A 19,674-nucleotide genomic window follows, 5' to 3' on the forward strand; every position below is an offset into this window, starting at 1 on the left:
TTTCCAAAATGTGACTTAAGTGGAACTATAGTGGCCGTGGAAAAGTATTCCCCAAATACCACAGTGCCAAAATAACACTGCAGGCAATCTCAATGTGTGCTACATTCCTGGTGGAGCCCATAAACAAAATGACTCATAAACAGAGAACGAGTCAAGCAGACTAGTCCACCCTACCCAATCTCAAAGGGAAGAAATTATTAATGCTCTGTTTTATCACCGCCATTCAATAACTCTTAGGAGCTTTTTTGACTGAATCACACAATTTGGCAGTGCTGTTTTTCAGAAAAAAGAGGCGCCAGAACTCACCATGAACACTTCCTTTGGTCTCTTATAATTTCAATGGTGCCCACCAGAGAGGTGCCAGAACTGAGTTCTGGTGAGTTCCAGCTGAAAAAAGCCCTACAGTTCAGTAATATACTATGGAATTATTGATTTCTCTACAACCAATAACGTCCAGTTGTTAGTATTTTAGTCTCCTCTCAATTCCTTCCATGTGGCAAATGTGTGCTATTTTTATTACTGCATCCGCCAAAGAGCAGAAAATCCTAAAGAAGAAACACAGCCGTGACACAGCGCCTAAAGACAGCCCAAACATCACATTGCAAAATTAGATGGCTCACATGTTAAGATGACCTCATGCTCTCATTAAAATAGCAGCATTGTCATGCAGAGGTTGAAATACATTGACTAGGGAAGCAAAATGCCCAAATGATATAATTGAATGGGGAGCAAATGATCACTTAGTGCAGTGCTTTCCAAACTTGGGTCTCCAGATGTTTTTAGACTACAACTCCCATCATCCCTAGCTACTAGGACCAATGATCAGGGATGATGGGAATTGTGGTCAAAAACAGCTGGAGACTCAAGTATGGAAAGCACTGTGTGAGTGGCTCTTTCAGTAAAGATGCTATTGCCTGTAATAATTTAGAATAAATTGAGAAAATGCATTTGTTTGTTTGTTTGTTTGTTGTATTAGTGTATTAGTGTAGGCTATGGAAGACAGGAGGGACGCAGGTGGCGCTGTGGGTTAAACCACAGAGCCTAGGACTTGCCGATCAGAAGGTCGGCGGTTCGAATCCCCGTGACGGGGTGAGCTCCCGTTGCTCGGTCCCAGCACACTGAGAGCCAGTGTGGTGTAGTGGTTAAGAGCAGTAGTCTCGTAATCTGGGGAACCGGGTTCGCGTCTCCGCTCCTCCACATGCAGCTGCTGCGTGACCTTGGGCTAGTCACACTTCTTTGAAGTCTCTCAGCCCCACTCACCTCACAGAGTGTTTGTTGTGGGGGAGGAAGGGAAAGGAGAATGTTAGCTGCTTTGAGACTCCTTAAAGGGAGTGAAAGGCGGGATGTCAAATCCAAACTCCTCTTCTTCTTCTTCTTCTTCTTCTTCTCCTGCCAACCTAGCAGTTCGAAAGCACATCAAACTGCAAGTAGAGAAATAGGTACCGCTCCAGCGGGAAGGTAAACAGCGTTTCCATGCGCTGCTCTGGTTCGCCAGAAGCGGCTTAGTCATGCTGCCCACATGTACGCCGACTCCCTTGGCCAATAAAGCGAGATGAGCGCCGCAACCCCAGAGTCGGCCACGACTGGACCTAATGGTTAGGGGGACCTTTATGGAAGACAGGAAGCAGCAACTAACTAAAAATAAGCAAAGAGGAATGCTTTCTCTGTACTAGATAGCAGCAGAGCCTGGGACAACTTTTGATGTTGATTTTTTGACCCTCCCAACAATACCCACCTGCCCAAGGCCAGTAAAACACATCACTTCCAATTCCTTTCCTAGTTTGACTCCTCTGATAATGCATTTGCTCATTGGCCTAGATGGTTTCCCATTACAGTTTGTACCTTGCTCCATTTATTCCTACATGTTAAAATTAGTTCTTAAGCATTGTGTTTTTATGCCTAGCGTTTCAGTTCTCCGAGCCTTTTGTTTCTCGAGGGAACGTTCCAAACGCCCTCGGTCTAAGAATACCTCCCTTATAATTTCACGGCGAGGATTCTTTGTTCTTTAGTTTTAGCAAATTGTCTCCTGTCTCAGAGTATTTATTTCACTGTGTTCTTGTATTGCAATCTGTATTCCTGGGGGCTCGCGATCACAGAATCACTTTACTCCTCCTCGCAAGAGTTCAAAATGGCGAGGCAAAAATTCAAATTAACTCTGTGATTTCCATTCTGAGCAAGTCAGTCAAGAGTACACGTACTGACTGGTGAATCTGGAACCCAGTTGCAGACTTCCTGCACCCTCTGTACATGCTGCCGTTTGAATTGCGCTCTTTTACCCCCAATCCCCACCCTCATTCAGCAACACTTTTGCACACAAAGTTTGTGTGCTCCCACTGCTGCATAGAGACTGCAGTTTGGATTGTGCCCTAAAGCATTAACCTCTTTGAACACAATCAAAGAGAATGAAGAAGTTCTAGGAAGCTCAAGAATAAGGGTGGGCAACCTCAGGTCTGCCGGCCAAATCTGGACCACCAAACTCCTCTGTCTGTTCCTTAGGATTCTCCCCAGTGCCCTGTTTTGCACTTTAACTGTTTTTGTCTGACTGGAATGTGTTATTCAACTCTGATAATGCTCCATATGAACCCTGAGACCCTGAGATCGTCTTCTGAGCCCCTTCTTCCTGTGCCTCCTCCACAAGAGGTCCGAAAAGTGGCAACACGAGAACAGGCCTTTTCTAGAGTGGCTTCCCATTTATGAAATAGCCTATTGTTCAAAAGGGAAAATTTATATTTCTTCTGTCCATTTTTTTAAAAAAGATATTTATTAAGGTTTTCAAAATATTACAAAATGAAAAAACAAAAAAAAATACAAAATAAAAATAGTTAAAAACAATTCAGTCTTTCAGTCACTTATCTTTCATTTGCTTATTTCCGGGACCTCCTCCCGCCTCCCTTTTCTGTATTCCAGTTCAATTTGTTAATTCAGCAAATCCCTCCCCTCTTTATTCATCCTAGTCTTCAATCTTAAAATATTGTAACATTAAATTTTTACCTATTAATAATCCATTTTCTCATATTCCCTTATAGCATTACAGCTAGAGACCACTTAGTTTCTATCCAACATCATTCTAACATTCATTAATTTTACAATATTTCTATAAATAGTCTTTAAACTTTTTCCAATCTTCTTCCACCGACTCTTCTCCCTGGTCTAGGATTCTGCCAGTCATTTCTGCCAGTTCCATATAGTCCATCACCTTCATCTGCCATTCTTCCAAGGTGGGTAGATCGTGTGTCTTTTCTGTCCACTTCTGAATTCCCATACAGTCTTCAAGGGAAGGCCCACATAAAGTGCATTACAGTAGTCCAGCTTCCCCAGAGAATGAGTAACCATGGCCAACCTATCCCTATCTGGAAACAACCATGTTCTTATATTGAAATAAGTATTAATGTTCATGTGATAAACAAGTTCAGCATCTAGGCCAGCTTCAGATGGTGAAATAAAATGCCACTAAATATCTAGACACTTCTAAGTGCACCTCCTTCAAGTCAGAATAAATTAAATGGCAAGGACCCAAAGGGATGTAGATCAGCTGCATAAGTAACACGTGTGCTTTTAATGTGTCATCTTCTATCAAGTGTTTACAACAGACGTGACAAGTTAATTAAAATTAGTAAGAAGGCATTGATGAAAATGCCAATTAGAATAGCTTGGCCTTGCTAATTTTCTTGTAGACGTTTGTTAAGCACATACAATGAGGTTTCTTTGTAATTTGTGATAACTTTCTTTTAATTTCAAATACAGTGGCTCCAACATGCAATTCTGGAAATTGTGATACGGAAAGCTGACCAAGTGAAGCAAAGCCATGTCAGGTATGGGGAACTTCTGGACTTACAGGTGTTTCTGGACTACAACTCCCATCAGCCCCGGTTAACATGTCTATGGAGGGCAAAGATTCCCCACCCCTGACCAACTTTCTTGGAGGCACATGTAAACAGCTGACATGGCCCACAGTGTATGTAGCCATGGCCACACAGAGAAACCACACACATACAGGCAAGCATGCATGCATACATACACACACAGCACATACTAGATCAGTGATCTATTGGGACCCACAACCTGATCTAAGGTGGGAGTATTCTTCTTCTTCTTCAGCTTTAGCTTCTTCAGCTTCTGCTTCTTCCTCTTCTTCTGCCCATCTTACTGGGTTGCCCCAGACACTCTGTGCAGCTTCCGACAAATTAAAACATCAAACACAGTGAAACATCAAATAATAAAAACTTCCCTATACAGGGCTGTCTTCTAAAATACATACATACATTCTAAAAGTCAGGTAGTTGTTTATTTCCTTGACATTTGATGGGAGGGCGTTCCACAGGGTGGGCACCACTACTGAGAAGGCCCTCTGCCTGGTTCCTTATAACCTCACTTCTTGCCATGAGGAAACTGCCAGAAGGCCATCAGAGCTGGATCTCAGCGTCCAGGCTGAACAATAGGGGGTGGAGATGCTCCTTCATATAAACAACTATACAAATTTCAGAAGACACCTGAAGGCAGCTATGTTTCAGGAAGTTTTTAATCTCTCATACACACATACACATACACACACATATATTTCAGTTGGAAGCTGCCCAGAGTGGCTGGGGCAACCCAGTTATTATAAGTAATAAATTTATTATCATTATCATTAGATGGGGGGGGACAGGAAATGGGTCCCCAAATACATGTTTGGATTAAAGGTGGGTCCACAGATACTGGCTTATTTATATATGTGGTATTATCCAATGGAGGCTGCTGCCCAATGAGACCAGGAAGGCAGAACATGGAAGGGCCAACAGTAGGTGGGGCCAAAGCACATGGCTGGTGAAGCTATGTCAATGAAAGCCAGAGCCTACTAATTCTGGTTTTGTCCTCCTCCTCTCCACTACGAAGACAGTGCTGAGACTAAGGAGGAGGAGGAGGTAATTGAGAGTCAACACCCTGTAGACTGGTTGTAAGTCAAAAAGTGGGCAGGTGGAAGCTGGCTGAGGGCAGACTAAGGTTGGCTGGACAGTGCTCCACTTGCCCTACTGGACTGGTATGGTCCATTGTTGACTAACACGGAATCACAGAACTGGAAGGGACCCTGAGGGTCATCTAGTCCACCCCTGCAATGCAGGAATCTCAAAAACATTATACATGACCAATGGCCATCTGAGCTCTGCTTAAAAACCCCCACTCCAGGGAAGGAGAGTCCACAACCTCCCCAGGGAAACTATTCCAATGTCAAATAGGTCTTACTGTCAGAAAGTTCTTCCTGATGTTTAGTTGCAATCCCCTTTCTTGTAACTCAAAGCCATTTCTCCTGAGCAGGAGAAAACAAGCATGCTCCCTCCTCCATATGGCAGCCTTAAGAGATTTGAAGATGGCTACCATATCTCCTCATACCCAGCTCCTTCAGCTGTTCCTCATAAGGCTTGGTTTCCAGAATCCTTGATCATCTTGGCTGCCCTCCTCTGCACACGTTCCAGCTTGTCAACATCCTTCTTAAATTGTGGTGCACAGAATTGGACTCAGTATTCCAGGTGTGGTCTGACCAAGACAGAATAGAGTGGTACTATTACTTCTTTTGATCTGGACACTATACTTCAGTTGATGCAGTCTAGAATAGCATTAGCTTGTTTGGCACCTATGTAAAGCTGTGAACTGTCATATATTAAAATATAGCTGCTGCTGAATACAAGATGCTATCTGTGAAGTCAAATGCTGTTATCATGTAGACACAGGAAACGTTGCCTCTTGTGTAAGTGAACTGATCAGATATAAGCAACTTTAGTACTCCCACACTGGTTGTTAAAAGGGGCATTTTTACACATTAGTCTACATCAGGCATGGCCAAACTTGGCCCTCCAGCTGTTTTGGGACTACAACTCCCATCCTACCTAGCTAAACAGGACCAGAGGTCCCAAAACAGCTGGAGGGCCAAGTTTGGCCAAGGCTGGTCTACATGAAGTAAACACACAAGACGTAACAGGCTGTACTTTTGAATAAATAAAGTATACTGTTCATTGTATCAAATTGTAGATTTCAGCGGAAGTCTCATAAAGTTCAACGAAAAAAGCAAAAGACCCAGTGGATCAGTTCATTCTCTAGTCAGTTCATGTATAAGGTCCATACATGTATAAGTATATATTCCACCTGTCTGTTCATAGAGTGGAATAATATACATGAAGGGTTGTTACAGTTCCACAGAATCCTTTCACATAGTCTATTTCCAGAATATTAGCCTTGTTTCGCCATCCTAAACTTCATCAGTAGAACAGGCTCATATGTAATATTACAGGATAGTGGATCTTATAGTATAGGAGTGGCTTGTGGCATCCTGGAGCGTCTGACTTGAATCCACGTCAGAGGCAAAATCCAGCACACACTACCACATTATGTTTCCTCCTAATCCAGGCCATTAAGCACCCACTGAAGCATATTATAGAACAATGCGCTCAGGCCAGAAAGAGGTAGCAGATTGCCCTCCACATTTCAGTATGAAGTTTCAGCATAGGCCACTCAAATCCACTTTGGGACTACAGCACTGAAATGAAGCCATGCGATTAATGAAGACCACAAAAACAGTATCATCACCTGACAGCTGTTCATCCAATGCTTATATAAAGCGAGTAAATCAGTTTGGTGCCCTTCTTGATGGGCAAGTGTGTTAGCATAGCCTCCAACATTTCTCTAATGAAAATGGGGACATCCTATTCCATCATCACCAACATCATTTTATTATTTACACCCCAGCCACCTGAATGGATTGCCCCAGCCACTCTGGGCGGCTTCCTACATATATAAAAGCATAATAAAACAATAAAAAACATTTTTTTTAAAAAAACTTCCCTAAAGGTTGCAAAGTTACTTATTTCCTTGGCTTGGCGGGTCTCACAATTCCATATCCTCTAACATTTCTCTGATGAAAATAGAGATATCCTACCATACACACCCTCTAGCATTTCTTCGATAGAGACTTCCTACCATACCCTCCAACATTTCTCCAATCAAAATAGGGACGTCCTAAGGAAAAGCGGGACATTCAGGGATCAAATCAGAAACCAGGAAAAGCTTCTGTAAATCTGGGACTGTCCCTGGAAAAATAGGGACATTTGGAGGGTCTGCAAAAATGTAACAACAGGGTCAGTATTCTGTTCTCTGTCCTGAAAATTTCTCTACCCAGCAGAAACGATGGAAGGAAGGCGACAGTATTAGAGGAGGGGGAAATCCAACACATTCATGCGGTATTTTCTTAGGAATAAGCATTGAAAAAAATGTTTTGCATTGATTGCTTTACAAATGTCCTGTTTTAAATAACAGATAGCACAGCCCTATGTATGCCTTCTTCGAAATAAGTCCCATTGCATTCCATGTGACTTACTCCCAGGATTGTAGCCAGAATATCTTCAAGGACCTATTGATGGCATTTTACCATTGTACTGTTGAGAGTGTATTAACTTATGGTCTCTGTGTGTGGTTTGGGATCTGCACAGTCAGGGAAAAAACAATGCTGTCCAGGGTTGTAAAGACTGCGGAGAGAATAATTGGGTGCACTCTTCCCACCTTGGATCAAATCTATGCTTCCAGGTGCCATAAGAAAGCTGTAGAGATAGCTCAGGATAGTGCACACCTGGGAAATGATCTCTTTCAGCTTCTGCCTTCTGGAAGACGGTACAGGGTTATAAAGACTAGGACTAGCCGCCTGAGAAACAGTTTCTACCAAATGCGATTTTGGTTTTAAACGCAGTGTAAGGAATCTCTATGGGAGTACAGTGGTACCTCGGGTTACATACACTTCAGGTTACATACGCTTCAGGTTACAGACTCTGCTAACCCAGAAATAGTACCTCGGGTTAAGAACTTTGCTTCAGGATGAGAACACTAATCGCAGCGGGGTGGCGGTGGGAGCAGCGGCGTAGCGTGAGTTGTCAGCACCCGGGGCAACGCAAGTAATTTGCGCCCCCTAACCCGGGGCAAGGCAAGTAATTTGCGCCCCCCGCTGCCGCCCAAACGACGCCGCTTGCCCGGAGGAGGAGGGGGGCAGAGAGGCGAGGAAAATGCAATGGCTCAGCAGCTGCAGCAGCACCGGCGGAGGCGGGGCTGTGAGGAGGGGCTGCCTGGCACGTCCTCCGCGGCGAGCGCTGAGAGCCGCTGCCTGCCGGGCGCCTTCAGCCCGGACGCGCGCGCAGCTCGTCGGTTCCGCGAGACATGTGGCTCCGCTATAGCCTGCGCCCGAGGCTCTTCGGCGACTCCGGAGGCAGCGAGCGCCCCCCCCAGATGTTGCGCCCGGTGCGGCCGGCACCCCTGGCACCCCCCACGCTACGCCACTGGGCGGGAGGCCCCATTAGCTTTTAAAAATGGGTTATCAGAGTTTTTAGGGGGCTAACCAGGTTGGGATAGCTGGGATAACAGGCTTGTTGGTTTTGAATGTCCTGTGTGTGTGTGTGTGTGTGTGTGTGTGTGTGTGTGTATGTGTGTGTGTATATATATATATATATATATATATATATATATATATATATATATTCAATTTCGTTGCTCTGTATGGGACAATGACAATAAAGATTATTGTATTGTATTGTATTGTATTGTATTGTATTGTATTGTATTGTATTGTATTGTATTGTATTGTATTGTATTGTATTGTATTGTATTGTATTGTATCGTAAGTAGGTAAGATCGGCATACGCTTCTGAGGCGAAATAAAAGCCCTCTATTGGTCGGGAATGTCACGGTCAAATCAATATTCTTTTCTGACGGTGTCCTTCACTAGCATACCCTGAAGTCAGCAACAATTCCACCCCCATCTCCTGGTTCAATACCTTGGTAACATCTTCTGCTGAGGTGGGTAGAAAGCACACAGGAATGAAGAGCCTTCCTTCATTATCTGAGGAGACAGGGATACTAGCTTATGGCTGAAATCAAAATTGAGTAACCAATATTAGGAGACTTGCTGTTCCATACCAATGTCTTTTTAGCTTGTTTGAGACTTGGAAAGTCATGCTGAAGTCTCACCTTTTCTTCTTCTTCTTCTTCTTCTTCTTCTTCTTCTTCTTCTTCGTCTTCTTCTTTTACTATTGTTAAGCTGTTCCTGAGGCTTCTGGCTATTCAATGCCCCTGGGTGGGCTGCGTAACTGCTGGCTGTCAGTCTTCAAAGCTTATTTTTGCTAACAGCATTCAGGGGGAATTCTGAGAGATTGATTCTGAAGAAGCGGGAGCTTCAGGGAGTCTATCATTAGGCAGACGGTTAGGCTGAAGGTCTCCATGCTGAAGAGGAACTTCCCCATAATAAATCTCTGCGGTTCTCATTAACCAGTGCTCTGCTCTGAAAAGAGGGTGGTGGTTAGTATTCTTTCAAGGTTGTAGTACTGGTATATATAGCCCTAAAACAACTTGAGAGGTGGTTACCTGAGAGAATGCCTGTAGGGAGATTTGCTTGGGTATCAAAATGGGCAAAAGCAGAACCTCTATGTCCCTATTTTCCAAGGACAGTCCTGGATTTACAGAATCTGTCCCGGTTTCTGATTTGATCCCAGAATGTTCCACTTTTCATTGGAAAAATGTTGGAGGGTATGGCAGGATGTCCCTATTTTCATCGGAGGGTGTGGAATTATGCAAACCCCTGAACCAAGGAGATAAGTAACTATACAACCTTTAGAAGACATCTGAAGGCAGACCTGTTTAGGGAAGTTTTTTTTAAAAAAATGTTTAATGTTTTATATATTTTGTAAATGTTGGGAACTGCCCAGAGTGGCTGGGGCAACCCAGTCTGATGGGCAGGGTATAAATAATATAATTATTAAATGATTATTATTAAATAGGACTTCCCTATTCTCATCAGAGAAATGTTGGAGGGTATGCAAAAGCCTTCTTAGTGGTGGCACCCCACTTTGGATCCCCCCTCCTTTCTGAGTTGTGACTAGCTCTGATGTTAATCTGTTTTCAGCCACAAGTGTAGATTTGCCATGTTTGCTGGAACTGATGGAAGTTGTAGTTCAGTAACATCCTATAGGCCAGGGGTCAGCAAACTTTTTCAGCTAGGGGCCGGACTATATCTTTTGGGGGGAAATGAACAAATTCCTATGCCTCACAAATAACCCAGAGATGTGTTAAATAAAAATAAATAAAAGCAAACATTCTACTCATGTAAAAACACCAGGCAGGCCCCACAGATAACCCAGAGATGCATTTTAAATAAAAGGGCATAAAGATTTAGAAGGCAATTGGGCTGGATCCGGCCCCCAAGCCTTAGTTTGCCTACCCATGCTATAGGCCAAATACTCCCACACTGGGCCTAAAAGTGATGACATAATCATCTCGAAGCAATTCGAATGAACAATTCAACTTTAATACAGTTTCTAAAGATGGAGCTTTGGTTGAAACAAAAGCACCAAGCACATTAAAAGTACCAACTCTGATTATTCAAATCAGTACCAGGAATGTTAAAGCAAAGCTATTTTTTTAAACGAAGTGAGGTTTCTCTGCAAGCTTTTCAGAATTCTCTGGGTGTATTTGGCACTGATATGTGTTGAATCTGGTCAGCTGTGAAAACAGACGGTAGTCAAAATTCTTTTTCTAACAAAAATGCTCTTTTCCAGTCGCGTTATGCCAACGTTTCTGATGTGCCAGGGTCTGAGAGTTGGCAGCCCGTCCAAATTCCCGCTGAGTTGCACAAAGCATGATGCAGCGGGATCTCCAGGTACGTAAGCCGACTTAACATTCAGCTGCAAAATTGCTCATTATTTGTATAAAGCTACAGTTGCCTGTAAAGTAGGTCTATTAATCTTTCTCTGTTTTGTGATGTGAAAGATGAAGATCTGGGAAATGTATCAGCACTGCAGCTCGACCTAGACTCTGGATTCCATAACAATGCTACCAGCCATCACATACCCTCCAACATTTCTCCGATGAAAATAGGGACGTCCTGTTCAACAACAACACTATTTATACCCCATCCATCTGACTGGGGTACCCCAGCTACTCTGGGTGGCTTCCAACTGAATACACACACACACACACACACACACACACACACACACATATATATATAAAAGGTAAAGGGACCCCTGATCATTAGGTCCAGTCGTGGCCGACTCTGGGGTTGCGGCGCTCATCTCGCTTTATTGGCCAAGGGAGCTGGCGTACAGCTTCCGGGCCATGTGGCCAGCATGACTAAGCCGCTTCCGGCGAACCAGAGCAGCACACGGAAACGCCGTTTACCTTCCCGACGGAGCGGTACCTATTTATCTACTTGCACTCTGACGTGCTTTCGAACTGCTAGGTTGGCAGGAGCTGGGACCGAGCAACGGGAGCTCACCCCGTTGTGGGGATTCGAACCGCCGACCTTCTGATCGGCAAGTCCTAGGCTCTGTGGTTTAACCCACAGCGCCACCTGCGTCCCATATGCATATATACATACCTGTATATAAGATATATAATATGAAACATCGAACATTAAAAACTTCCCGATACAGGGCTGCCTTCAGGTGTCTTCTGAAATTCGTATAGTTGTTTGTATGTATATATACCTTCCAACATATATAAAAACACAATGAAACATTTAAAAAACTGCCCTATACAGGGGCCTGCCTTCAGATGGCTCAGGGATCTGATAACTCCATTCCCTCCAATGTTTGTCTAGTGAAAATGGGGAAAGTGGGACATTCCGGGATCAAATCAGAAAACACGGCTGCTCCTCTAAATCCGGGATTGTCCCCGGAAAATCGGGACATTTGGAGGGTCTGCCATCAATCTGGCAGGTCTCTCCATAAACTTGGCTGTAGGAGTGAGATAAAACAAGGATGGCATGCTTCTTCCAGCAATACTCATGAGAACGGAGTTTGAAGCACTGGAGAACATCTTTGTGCCTTGTTGACGTGCAATTGCCCCAACTCCACTGCTATCCCACCAAGCCAAGCTCTGCTGGAGGCGGGGGGCTTCACCCTTTACCCACATGGCGGTGGCCGTGGTGGAGAGCTCTATGTTGTTGGATAAGTAGACATGCCCCTGACTGATGTGTACAGCCTCCGTCGCTATTTTTATCATGGCCTGCCAATTGTATGAACACCACCTCCCAAGTAGGAGGCTATGTTGTTCCACAACGGAAGTACTGTTCAAGCAGGACAAGGTGACCAACTGACTGGTTCTTCTTCACCTTTTGTAATCATTATCATCATCAATAATAGAGAAGTCATGTGCTAGCAGAGTAAGCCTTGGCAACAGTGAGTTGCGATCCCTAAGCTGAACCAAGCTGACATGCATTCTTAGGTCTCAACGACTGAAAAGACATGTATGTGTGCTTTTAATAACGGGACACCATACATCATATAATCACAATAGTCCCGCAGTTTCAAACAGAGCTACTGTAAATCTATTTAACGTGCATCACAGTCAAATATATGAAGAAGTTTCAGCCAACCATTTTCCTTTTATGTACGCTGCTTAGAAATATGATTAAGCAATATAGAAATGACTAAAATTAAACAACTAATATCTATATTACTGTGGCCAGGGGGCTATTGTCCCTGTGACACAACTTTTGCTGGTTGCATTAAACCATCTCTCTATTCCCCCTGCCCACTCTCTCATTTGTTTTATATTTGAATGACTTATATATTGCAGGCATTGCACAAAAACAGGGGAAATCCAGATGATGTGATGCCCAAAACAGGACTCTGAGATCCGACCTGTTTAAGGTCATCCTCATATGCTCAGATAACATTGTAGTTCAAGCAGAAGAAACTACACTGCAGATTCACTTTTGTTTTGAATGCAGATCACAGGTAGTCTCTAAAATTTCCCTCGTCTCACTGGGATGTGTTATACTTTAGGATTTTTAAAAATCCATTTATTTTTAATAGTATGCAAGGGAATACCTGTATACTCCCCACAACCATAGGTATGTAATGAAGACTAATGATGTCAGAGGTGGCACTTCCTTTTTGCCCTCGTAACCTCTATTCAGATTCCTAAAACTCAGAGTGCATCCCTTTATGAAGAATACACTGCTTTATTCAGCTTACCCACTAGGAAATTCTATGTTACCCTTTCACTCTCTTTCTCCTCTTTGGATAAAGGTTGGTATATCAACTAAAGAAACAATAATAACAAAGACATGACAAATCAGGACGACCTTTTAGAAGACCTCTAAAGGCTCAAGAAAGTTTTCTAACGTTTTATTATGATGTTCTATACCTAGTCTATACGTTGGACTATACAACGTATAGTGGCTTTACTATATGATTTATAATAAAACCATTTATTGGGCGGGTATAGGGCGGAATATAAATTGAATAAATGATTTGTTGGAAGCCGCCCAGAGTGGCTGGAGTTACCCAGTCAGATGGGTGGCATATAAATTAACTATTATTATTATTAATTATCATGGGGTTTTTCGGTTTTTCAGTGCAATGAGATTTATTCATTTATTTGTAATATTGTTGCTGTTGTTGTGAGGTTTACTCATTTATTTACAATGTTGGTGTTGATGATACTCATTCATTTATTTAGAATATTGTTGTTGTTGTGAGATTTATTCATTTATTTACAATGTTGCCGTTGATGATATCCATTCATTTATTTAGAATATTGTTGTGAGAGTTATTCATTTATTTACAATGTTGCTGTTGATGATATCCATTCATTTATTTAGAATATTGTTGTTGTGAGAGTTATTCATTTATTTACAATGTTGTTGATTATGAGATTTATTCATTTATTTAGAATCTTGTTACTGTGAGGTTTATTCATGTATTTACAATGTTGATGATGATGATATTTATTCATTTACTTAGAATGTTGTTGTTGTGAGATTTATTCACTTATTTACAATGTTGTTGTTACTGTTATCATTATCATCCACAGTTTGCTCCCCATCCAGCAGAAGAACTTCCACCCATCCTCTTCCTCCCACCCTGGCCAACAACCCACGAGCGGCGGCCTCGCCTCTCCATCTCCCGGCCGCCGCCGCCGCCTCTTTCCCCGGCGAGAGTCAGGCTCGACCAGCCCGGCCGGTATTTAAGCGGCGCAGGCCGCGGGCCGCGCCACTAACCGGGCCGCGCGGAACAGCGGCGAGAAGCAGCAGAGCAGCCGCCGCCACTCAGTCCCCTCCTCCTTCTCCTCAGGCCGGCGGGGAAGAAGGAACAGGAAAGGGAGGGCGAGGAGGAAGGACGGGCCTCTCTCCTCCGCCGCCGCTGCTGCTTCCCTGGCCCGGCGGCCGAGTTCTTTCCCCTCACGCCGCCCGCTCTCTCGCCCCCCTGCTGCCATGTTGGATCGCTCGGCCCGAGCCGGGGCGAAGCGGGGCGTCTGAGGGGGGAAAGAGTGAAGCGAGAGGCCGAGGAGGAGGAGGAAGGGCTCCGGCCTAGAGCTCGCCCAGCCCCCTCAGCGCCGTCTCCGGTCGCCGCCCCGATGCTGCCGCCGCCGCCGCCGCTGCCGCAGTAGCCAGCGGGGCGGAAGCGGCTGCCGCTGCTGGTCGAGAGCCGGGGGGACGCGGCCGCCGCCGCCACGAGAGCCCGGAGCCCCGAAGCAGAAGCGGCCGGCCGGCATCTCGGAGCGGCGCGATGAGCAACAACCAGCAGCCTCCGCCGCCGCGGCGGATCACCAATGTGGGCTCCATGCTGCTCACCCCGCAGGAGAACGAGAGCCTCTTCGGCTTCCTGGGCAAGAAATGTGTGGTGAGTGAGGAGAGGGCCGAGCCGGGCCTGGGGGGGGGGGAACCCCGAAGTGGCCCGTGTTTACCACCCCGGGCTGGGCGTGGGGGGATGTGTACAGGACGCGTGTGCGTGTGAACGCGGCTTCAGGGAGGGCTTGGGAGCTCCAGGACGCTTGGCCAGCAGAGCCCCGTCGACCTCTGAGGGCCTTGCTGTGGGGAAGATATGCCTGCGACATGGGGGGGGGGGGCTGCTGCATTTGGGTGGGAGCAAAGGGTTTAGAATGGGGGGGTGGGCCCCATAGGCATAGCCAGGATTTATTTTACAGGGGGCAAGTAACCAGAATTTTATGTTTGGGGGGCAGATAGCCAGGTGTTGGGGGGCAGATACCAAGGGTTTATATCGGAACAAGTAGTCAGGATTTAGGGGGGGCAGGTAGCCAGGGTTTATGGGGGGCAGGTAGTCAGGATTTTGTTGGGATAAGTTGTCAGGATTGATGCTGGAACAAGTATTCAGGATTTATGTTTTTTGGGGGGAGGGCAAGTAGCCAAGGTTTATGTTAGAGGGAGCTGGACACCCACCTGTCATCGTCCTCTGACTCTAGCAGATTCGGAATGAAATGTCTCAACGATTAAATTACTTTCTTTTGAACCCAAGTGCTCAGAAAAATCTGTCCAAATCTTTCTACATTTTCTACTTTTAGCTAAGTGTTTCTGTTTGTTTACTTGAATCGGGGGTGGGGGTGGCAGCTGCTGCTCTGGCCCCCCATCTACTCCCATGGGGATGGCTGCCCCTTTCCTCTTTTGGTCAAGATCGGGGGGGGGGGGGTCAGATGCCTTGCTGGTCTTTCTGGGGTTGGGAGAACAGGAACCCTGCTTGCCAGGCCTTTCCCACATAACAGCTGCTTGCTTCCTTTTTTCTCAACCTGCCCTGCCCAGCTATCGGCTGTCGTAGTGGGAAATAAGCAAGGTGTGTGGGGTGGAGGTGTGTTCCTTTCCTTCCATTCGGGCGAGGCGTTCATCAGCATTTCCTCTTTTTGGTCCGGTGAGTGGGGGGAATGTGGGGCACAGGTGAGTACAGCCGCAAGCAACACTGTGCCAGGAAAAATAGTCGGTGCTTTCACTGCCCCGCCTCTCTGTGTTCCCTTCCAGGTGCCCCCTTAGTTGGGTTGCACTTTGGCACGGCTCTGTGCTTGCAGGAGGAAATAGATCTGGCAGGGGACTCCAGGGACACGTCTTTCACAGGTGTACAGTCACAGCACTTTGCTTGTTTTGCACAGGTGTGAGCTGCAATGATACTGCTCGGCTGCTGTTAGCTGGTTCCTACTGGTTACTTGCTCTCCCACTTCCTCTATGCTTCTCTCTTGACAGGTATATTTTGAAAAGGGCAGTCCCAGTAATGCTCTGCGGTATGAGTGTGTCAGTCATAGAGCTGTTGCAACGCTTCGTGGAAAAGTTCAGCAGGTTAGAGCAGGCCTGAATCGGTCTGCCTGGATTGTACCTGTAGGATTTCGTGAACTTTCAGGAAACAAGGTGGTATGATCTGGGCCAGGCAAAACCAGAATGTACTCTGTTTTGTTTCCCTTTAAACAATAGGCTGACATGGCAGATGCACCCATGTAAATACACTTCACTGAGGGATCTTTTAAAAAGACTGGAAATCCTTGGTAGATTTCTTTTTTTTAGTCCTAATTATTAGTATCCTGTAGGTATTTGCAAGCTTAAGAATTCTGACATTTGCTTTTATTGTTATTGGGCACCCAACATTGTTACTAATACTGTTCAAAGCCTTTGCACTGAAACTTTTTGCTCTTTTTCCAATTTCTTAGACAAAGTAAATCCCAAGAAATACAGTGTCATCCTGTTTTTGGCTTGTATTTTATTCTGTGAACTGCCTTGAGATCTTACGATGAAGGGCAGTAATACATCACCACCACCATTATGTAATGTTTGGGCCCATGTCATTGTCTGAATTAATCTATTTTTCTGGGCCATTGTTTTATTTTCTAAAACGTAAATATAAATAGTAAATCTTCTTGTGAGCGAGCTACTAAAGACTTGTTCTGATTTAATTGAGTTGTAATGTAAGCTTACCAGGAGAGAAACAGCACAGATAAAAAATTATAATAACTAGGTATATCACAGCAAGAAGTTAGGGCATTAGAACAGGGATTAACAACCCAGCACTGGATTGTAGAAAACCAACAAAAGTAAGACATGTTAGGGAGAGATAGAAGGTCCAGTAAAGATTGCAGTAATTTACTAGCATCTGTGGAAGGCTTGATTTATTTATTTTTTAGCTCTAGAATTACTTGGGTAGATGAGGCACACTACAGATCATTGCCTCCAGCTATGCCTCAGTGAAAACTGGCTTATATTATAGATCTATCTCAAATGTCAGTAGGAATCAGTGAATTCTGACCATACTCTTCCATTATTTCCCTTGCAGTAGGAAGTATTCAGAGTCTGAGGTTATTAGTTATTTATTGAGACCATTTAGACTAATGGTAGTAAATGCTACTACAAGGGGGGGGGACTACAGTTCCCATCATCTCCTCCTATTGGCCGTGCTTGGCTTGGGTTGATGGGAGCTGGAGTCTCAACATTACAGGTTCACCACAACGCCAGTAGTAAGTCACTTTAGGCACCCTTCTTCTGAACTACTGTAATTCTTCTTACTCTTCCCCCTGAGCCCTGCCTAATTGTCCACTCCGCCATAGTGACTCTAATGACTTTTGCACACTGGTATTACATAAAGAGCTTCTGCACATAGGCAAAATATAATGCTAAAAGCAAAAGAGTGTCAATACTGTCGAAAGGATGCTGGCAGTGGCATTATGCTATTCCCTGGGGATGCTGAGACTTGCCAGGGAAGGTGTAAATTCCTCTAGGGTACGTTGAAGTATTATTTACCTTAACTGGGCTGAGTGGCTTAATGCCAGCTCCCTTGCCAGTTGGTGCAATGCAGGAGAGTGTGCCCCACCCTCAATGTTAATAGTGCCATTAGCAACCCTCCCCCCCTTTTTTTTGCACAGTCACTACATTAGATTGAGGACTAGGCAGCTGAAACAATTGCTAAGATTGAGCAGGCATTTTTCTGACTTTCAAAGTTATAAAATTTGGAACTTTTGGTAAAAGCATGCAGTAATTGTTTCATTAGATTCTAGTGGTAAAAGGATACCTGCAAGGGCTGCAGTGTTTAGCAAACTTAAATCTTTACCTTGGAGTAAACTCCATTGAATCCAGTGGAGCTTACTTCTTAGTTAAGGATAGGGCTGTGCTTTTGATTGTCTAAAAACCATTGCACCGTCTTAAAAAAGTAGCCTGATTTAATCTGTCATATTTCTTAAAGTATCCATTTAATTTTTTTAAAAAAATACAAGAAAATAGTGTAGGTGGTAAAGGTAAAGGTAAAGGTACCCCTGCCCGAGCGGGCCAGTCTTGACAGACTCTGGGGTTTGTGCGCCCATCTCACATCTATTGGCCGGGGGCCAGCGCTGTCCGGAGACACTTCCGGGTCACGTGGCCAGCGTGACAACGCTGCTCTGGCGAGCCAGAGCCGCACACGGAACGCCGTTTACCTTCCCGCTGGTAAGCGGTACCTATTTATCTACTTGCCCCCGGGGGTGCTTTCGAACTGCTAGGTTGGCAGGCGCTGGGACCGAGCAGCGGGAGCGCACCCCGCCGCGGGGATTCGAACCGCCGACCTTCCGATCGGCAAGCCCTAGGCGCTGAGGCTTTAACCCACAGCGCCACCCGCGTCCCAGTGTAGGTGGTAGGCATATGTTAAAAGGATCCGCTCCTTCTCCCTTGGGAAGAAGAGCACAAGCTTCGTGTGCCAAGGGTTTCACATTCATTCCTGGCATCTCCAGGTAGATCTGGTAAAGACTGTTTGAAATCCTGAAAATCACTGCCAGCCTTTCTAGACGGTAAAGGTAAAGGGACCCCTGACCGTTAAGTCCAGTTGCGGATGACTGGGGTTGTGGCGCTCATCTCGCTTTACAGGCTAAGGGAACCGGCGTTTGTCTGCAAACAGCTTCCAGGTCATATGGCCAGCATGACTTAAGCCGCTTCTGGTGAATCAGAGCAGCACACAGAAACACCGTTTACCTTCCTGCCAGAGCGGTACCTATTTATCTACTTGCACTTTGACGTGCTAGGTTGGCAGAAGCTGGGACTGAACAACGAGAGCTCACCCTGTCGCAGGGATTCGAACCGCTGACCTGATCAGCAAGCCCCAGTCTCTGGTTTAACCCACAGCACCACCCGCGTCCCGGTAGTACTAGACAGTACTGAGCTAGATTAACTACTGAACTGAATTGGTTTAAGGCAGCTTCAATTGCACACAAAGAAATGCCTCTTCTGAGAATGTGCATGAGTTATCAAAAAGCCCCAAAAGAAAATAAAAGCATGCTAAATAAAAAACCACCATGTTATTCATATAGTTTATAAACGATGGAAGTCTTAGTCAATTAGGTGTCAACACTGCAGGAAGCCTGGGTAAAATGTGTTGCTAACTGCAGCGATTAAATATTTAGGCTACCTGAAGACTCCCCACAAACATGTGAGCAATTTTAGAGCAAGTTAGCAGTTTGCTATGAAAATTAGGTGGTATACCCTTATAGTATTATAGGAAGTTGAATGTGTGTCAGATTAGGAGAAAATAAATAAAATACTAGGTGCCAGTTCTTCGGTGCTGCAAACATATTTCAAACTCTAGGCATCTGGGGGGCACAGTATTTAGGACATCCTATTGATGAGGTTGCTAAAATTTTCTTTGAAAGTGATTATATTGCAGACTTCCCAAGAGTGGCTGGGGAAACCCAGCCAGATGGGCGGGGCATAAATAATAAATAAATAATAAAATTATATATATATATATATATATTTGCTTTCGTAGATTTTCACGGGTATAGGAATGCAGGTTTTGGTGTCTTCGGGTGTCTTCCCGTGTAAGAGTCGGGGTGTCTGTGCGACGTTTCGACGAGGTCTCACTCGTCATCTTCAGGCTGGTGCTTTCGGCTTCTTGTTACTGGAACAGAGCAGAGTCTGGTGTTTGA

General features: G+C 44.9%; 1 protein-coding gene across 2 annotated transcripts in view; it reads left to right on the forward strand.

Annotated features, from left to right (window-relative positions):
- The first annotated feature begins 13,898 nt into the window (after positions 1–13,898).
- The window catches only part of WASL (WASP like actin nucleation promoting factor), a 38,577-nt gene continuing 32,801 nt past the window's right edge, over positions 13,899–19,674 (forward strand). The window contains exon 1 of one of the 2 annotated variants that reach the window (XM_082239737.1): positions 13,899–14,639. In XM_082239737.1, coding sequence (XP_082095863.1) covers positions 14,526–14,639 — 114 coding nt within the window. In that variant the 5' untranslated portion in view covers positions 13,899–14,525. The remainder of the gene's footprint in view (positions 14,640–19,674) is intronic. The other variant, XM_082239738.1, reaches the window with a different exon arrangement.

Source organism: Podarcis vaucheri (assembly GCF_965113315.1).
Source record: "Podarcis vaucheri genome assembly, chromosome: 10".
Lineage (NCBI taxonomy): Eukaryota > Metazoa > Chordata > Lepidosauria > Squamata > Lacertidae > Podarcis > Podarcis vaucheri.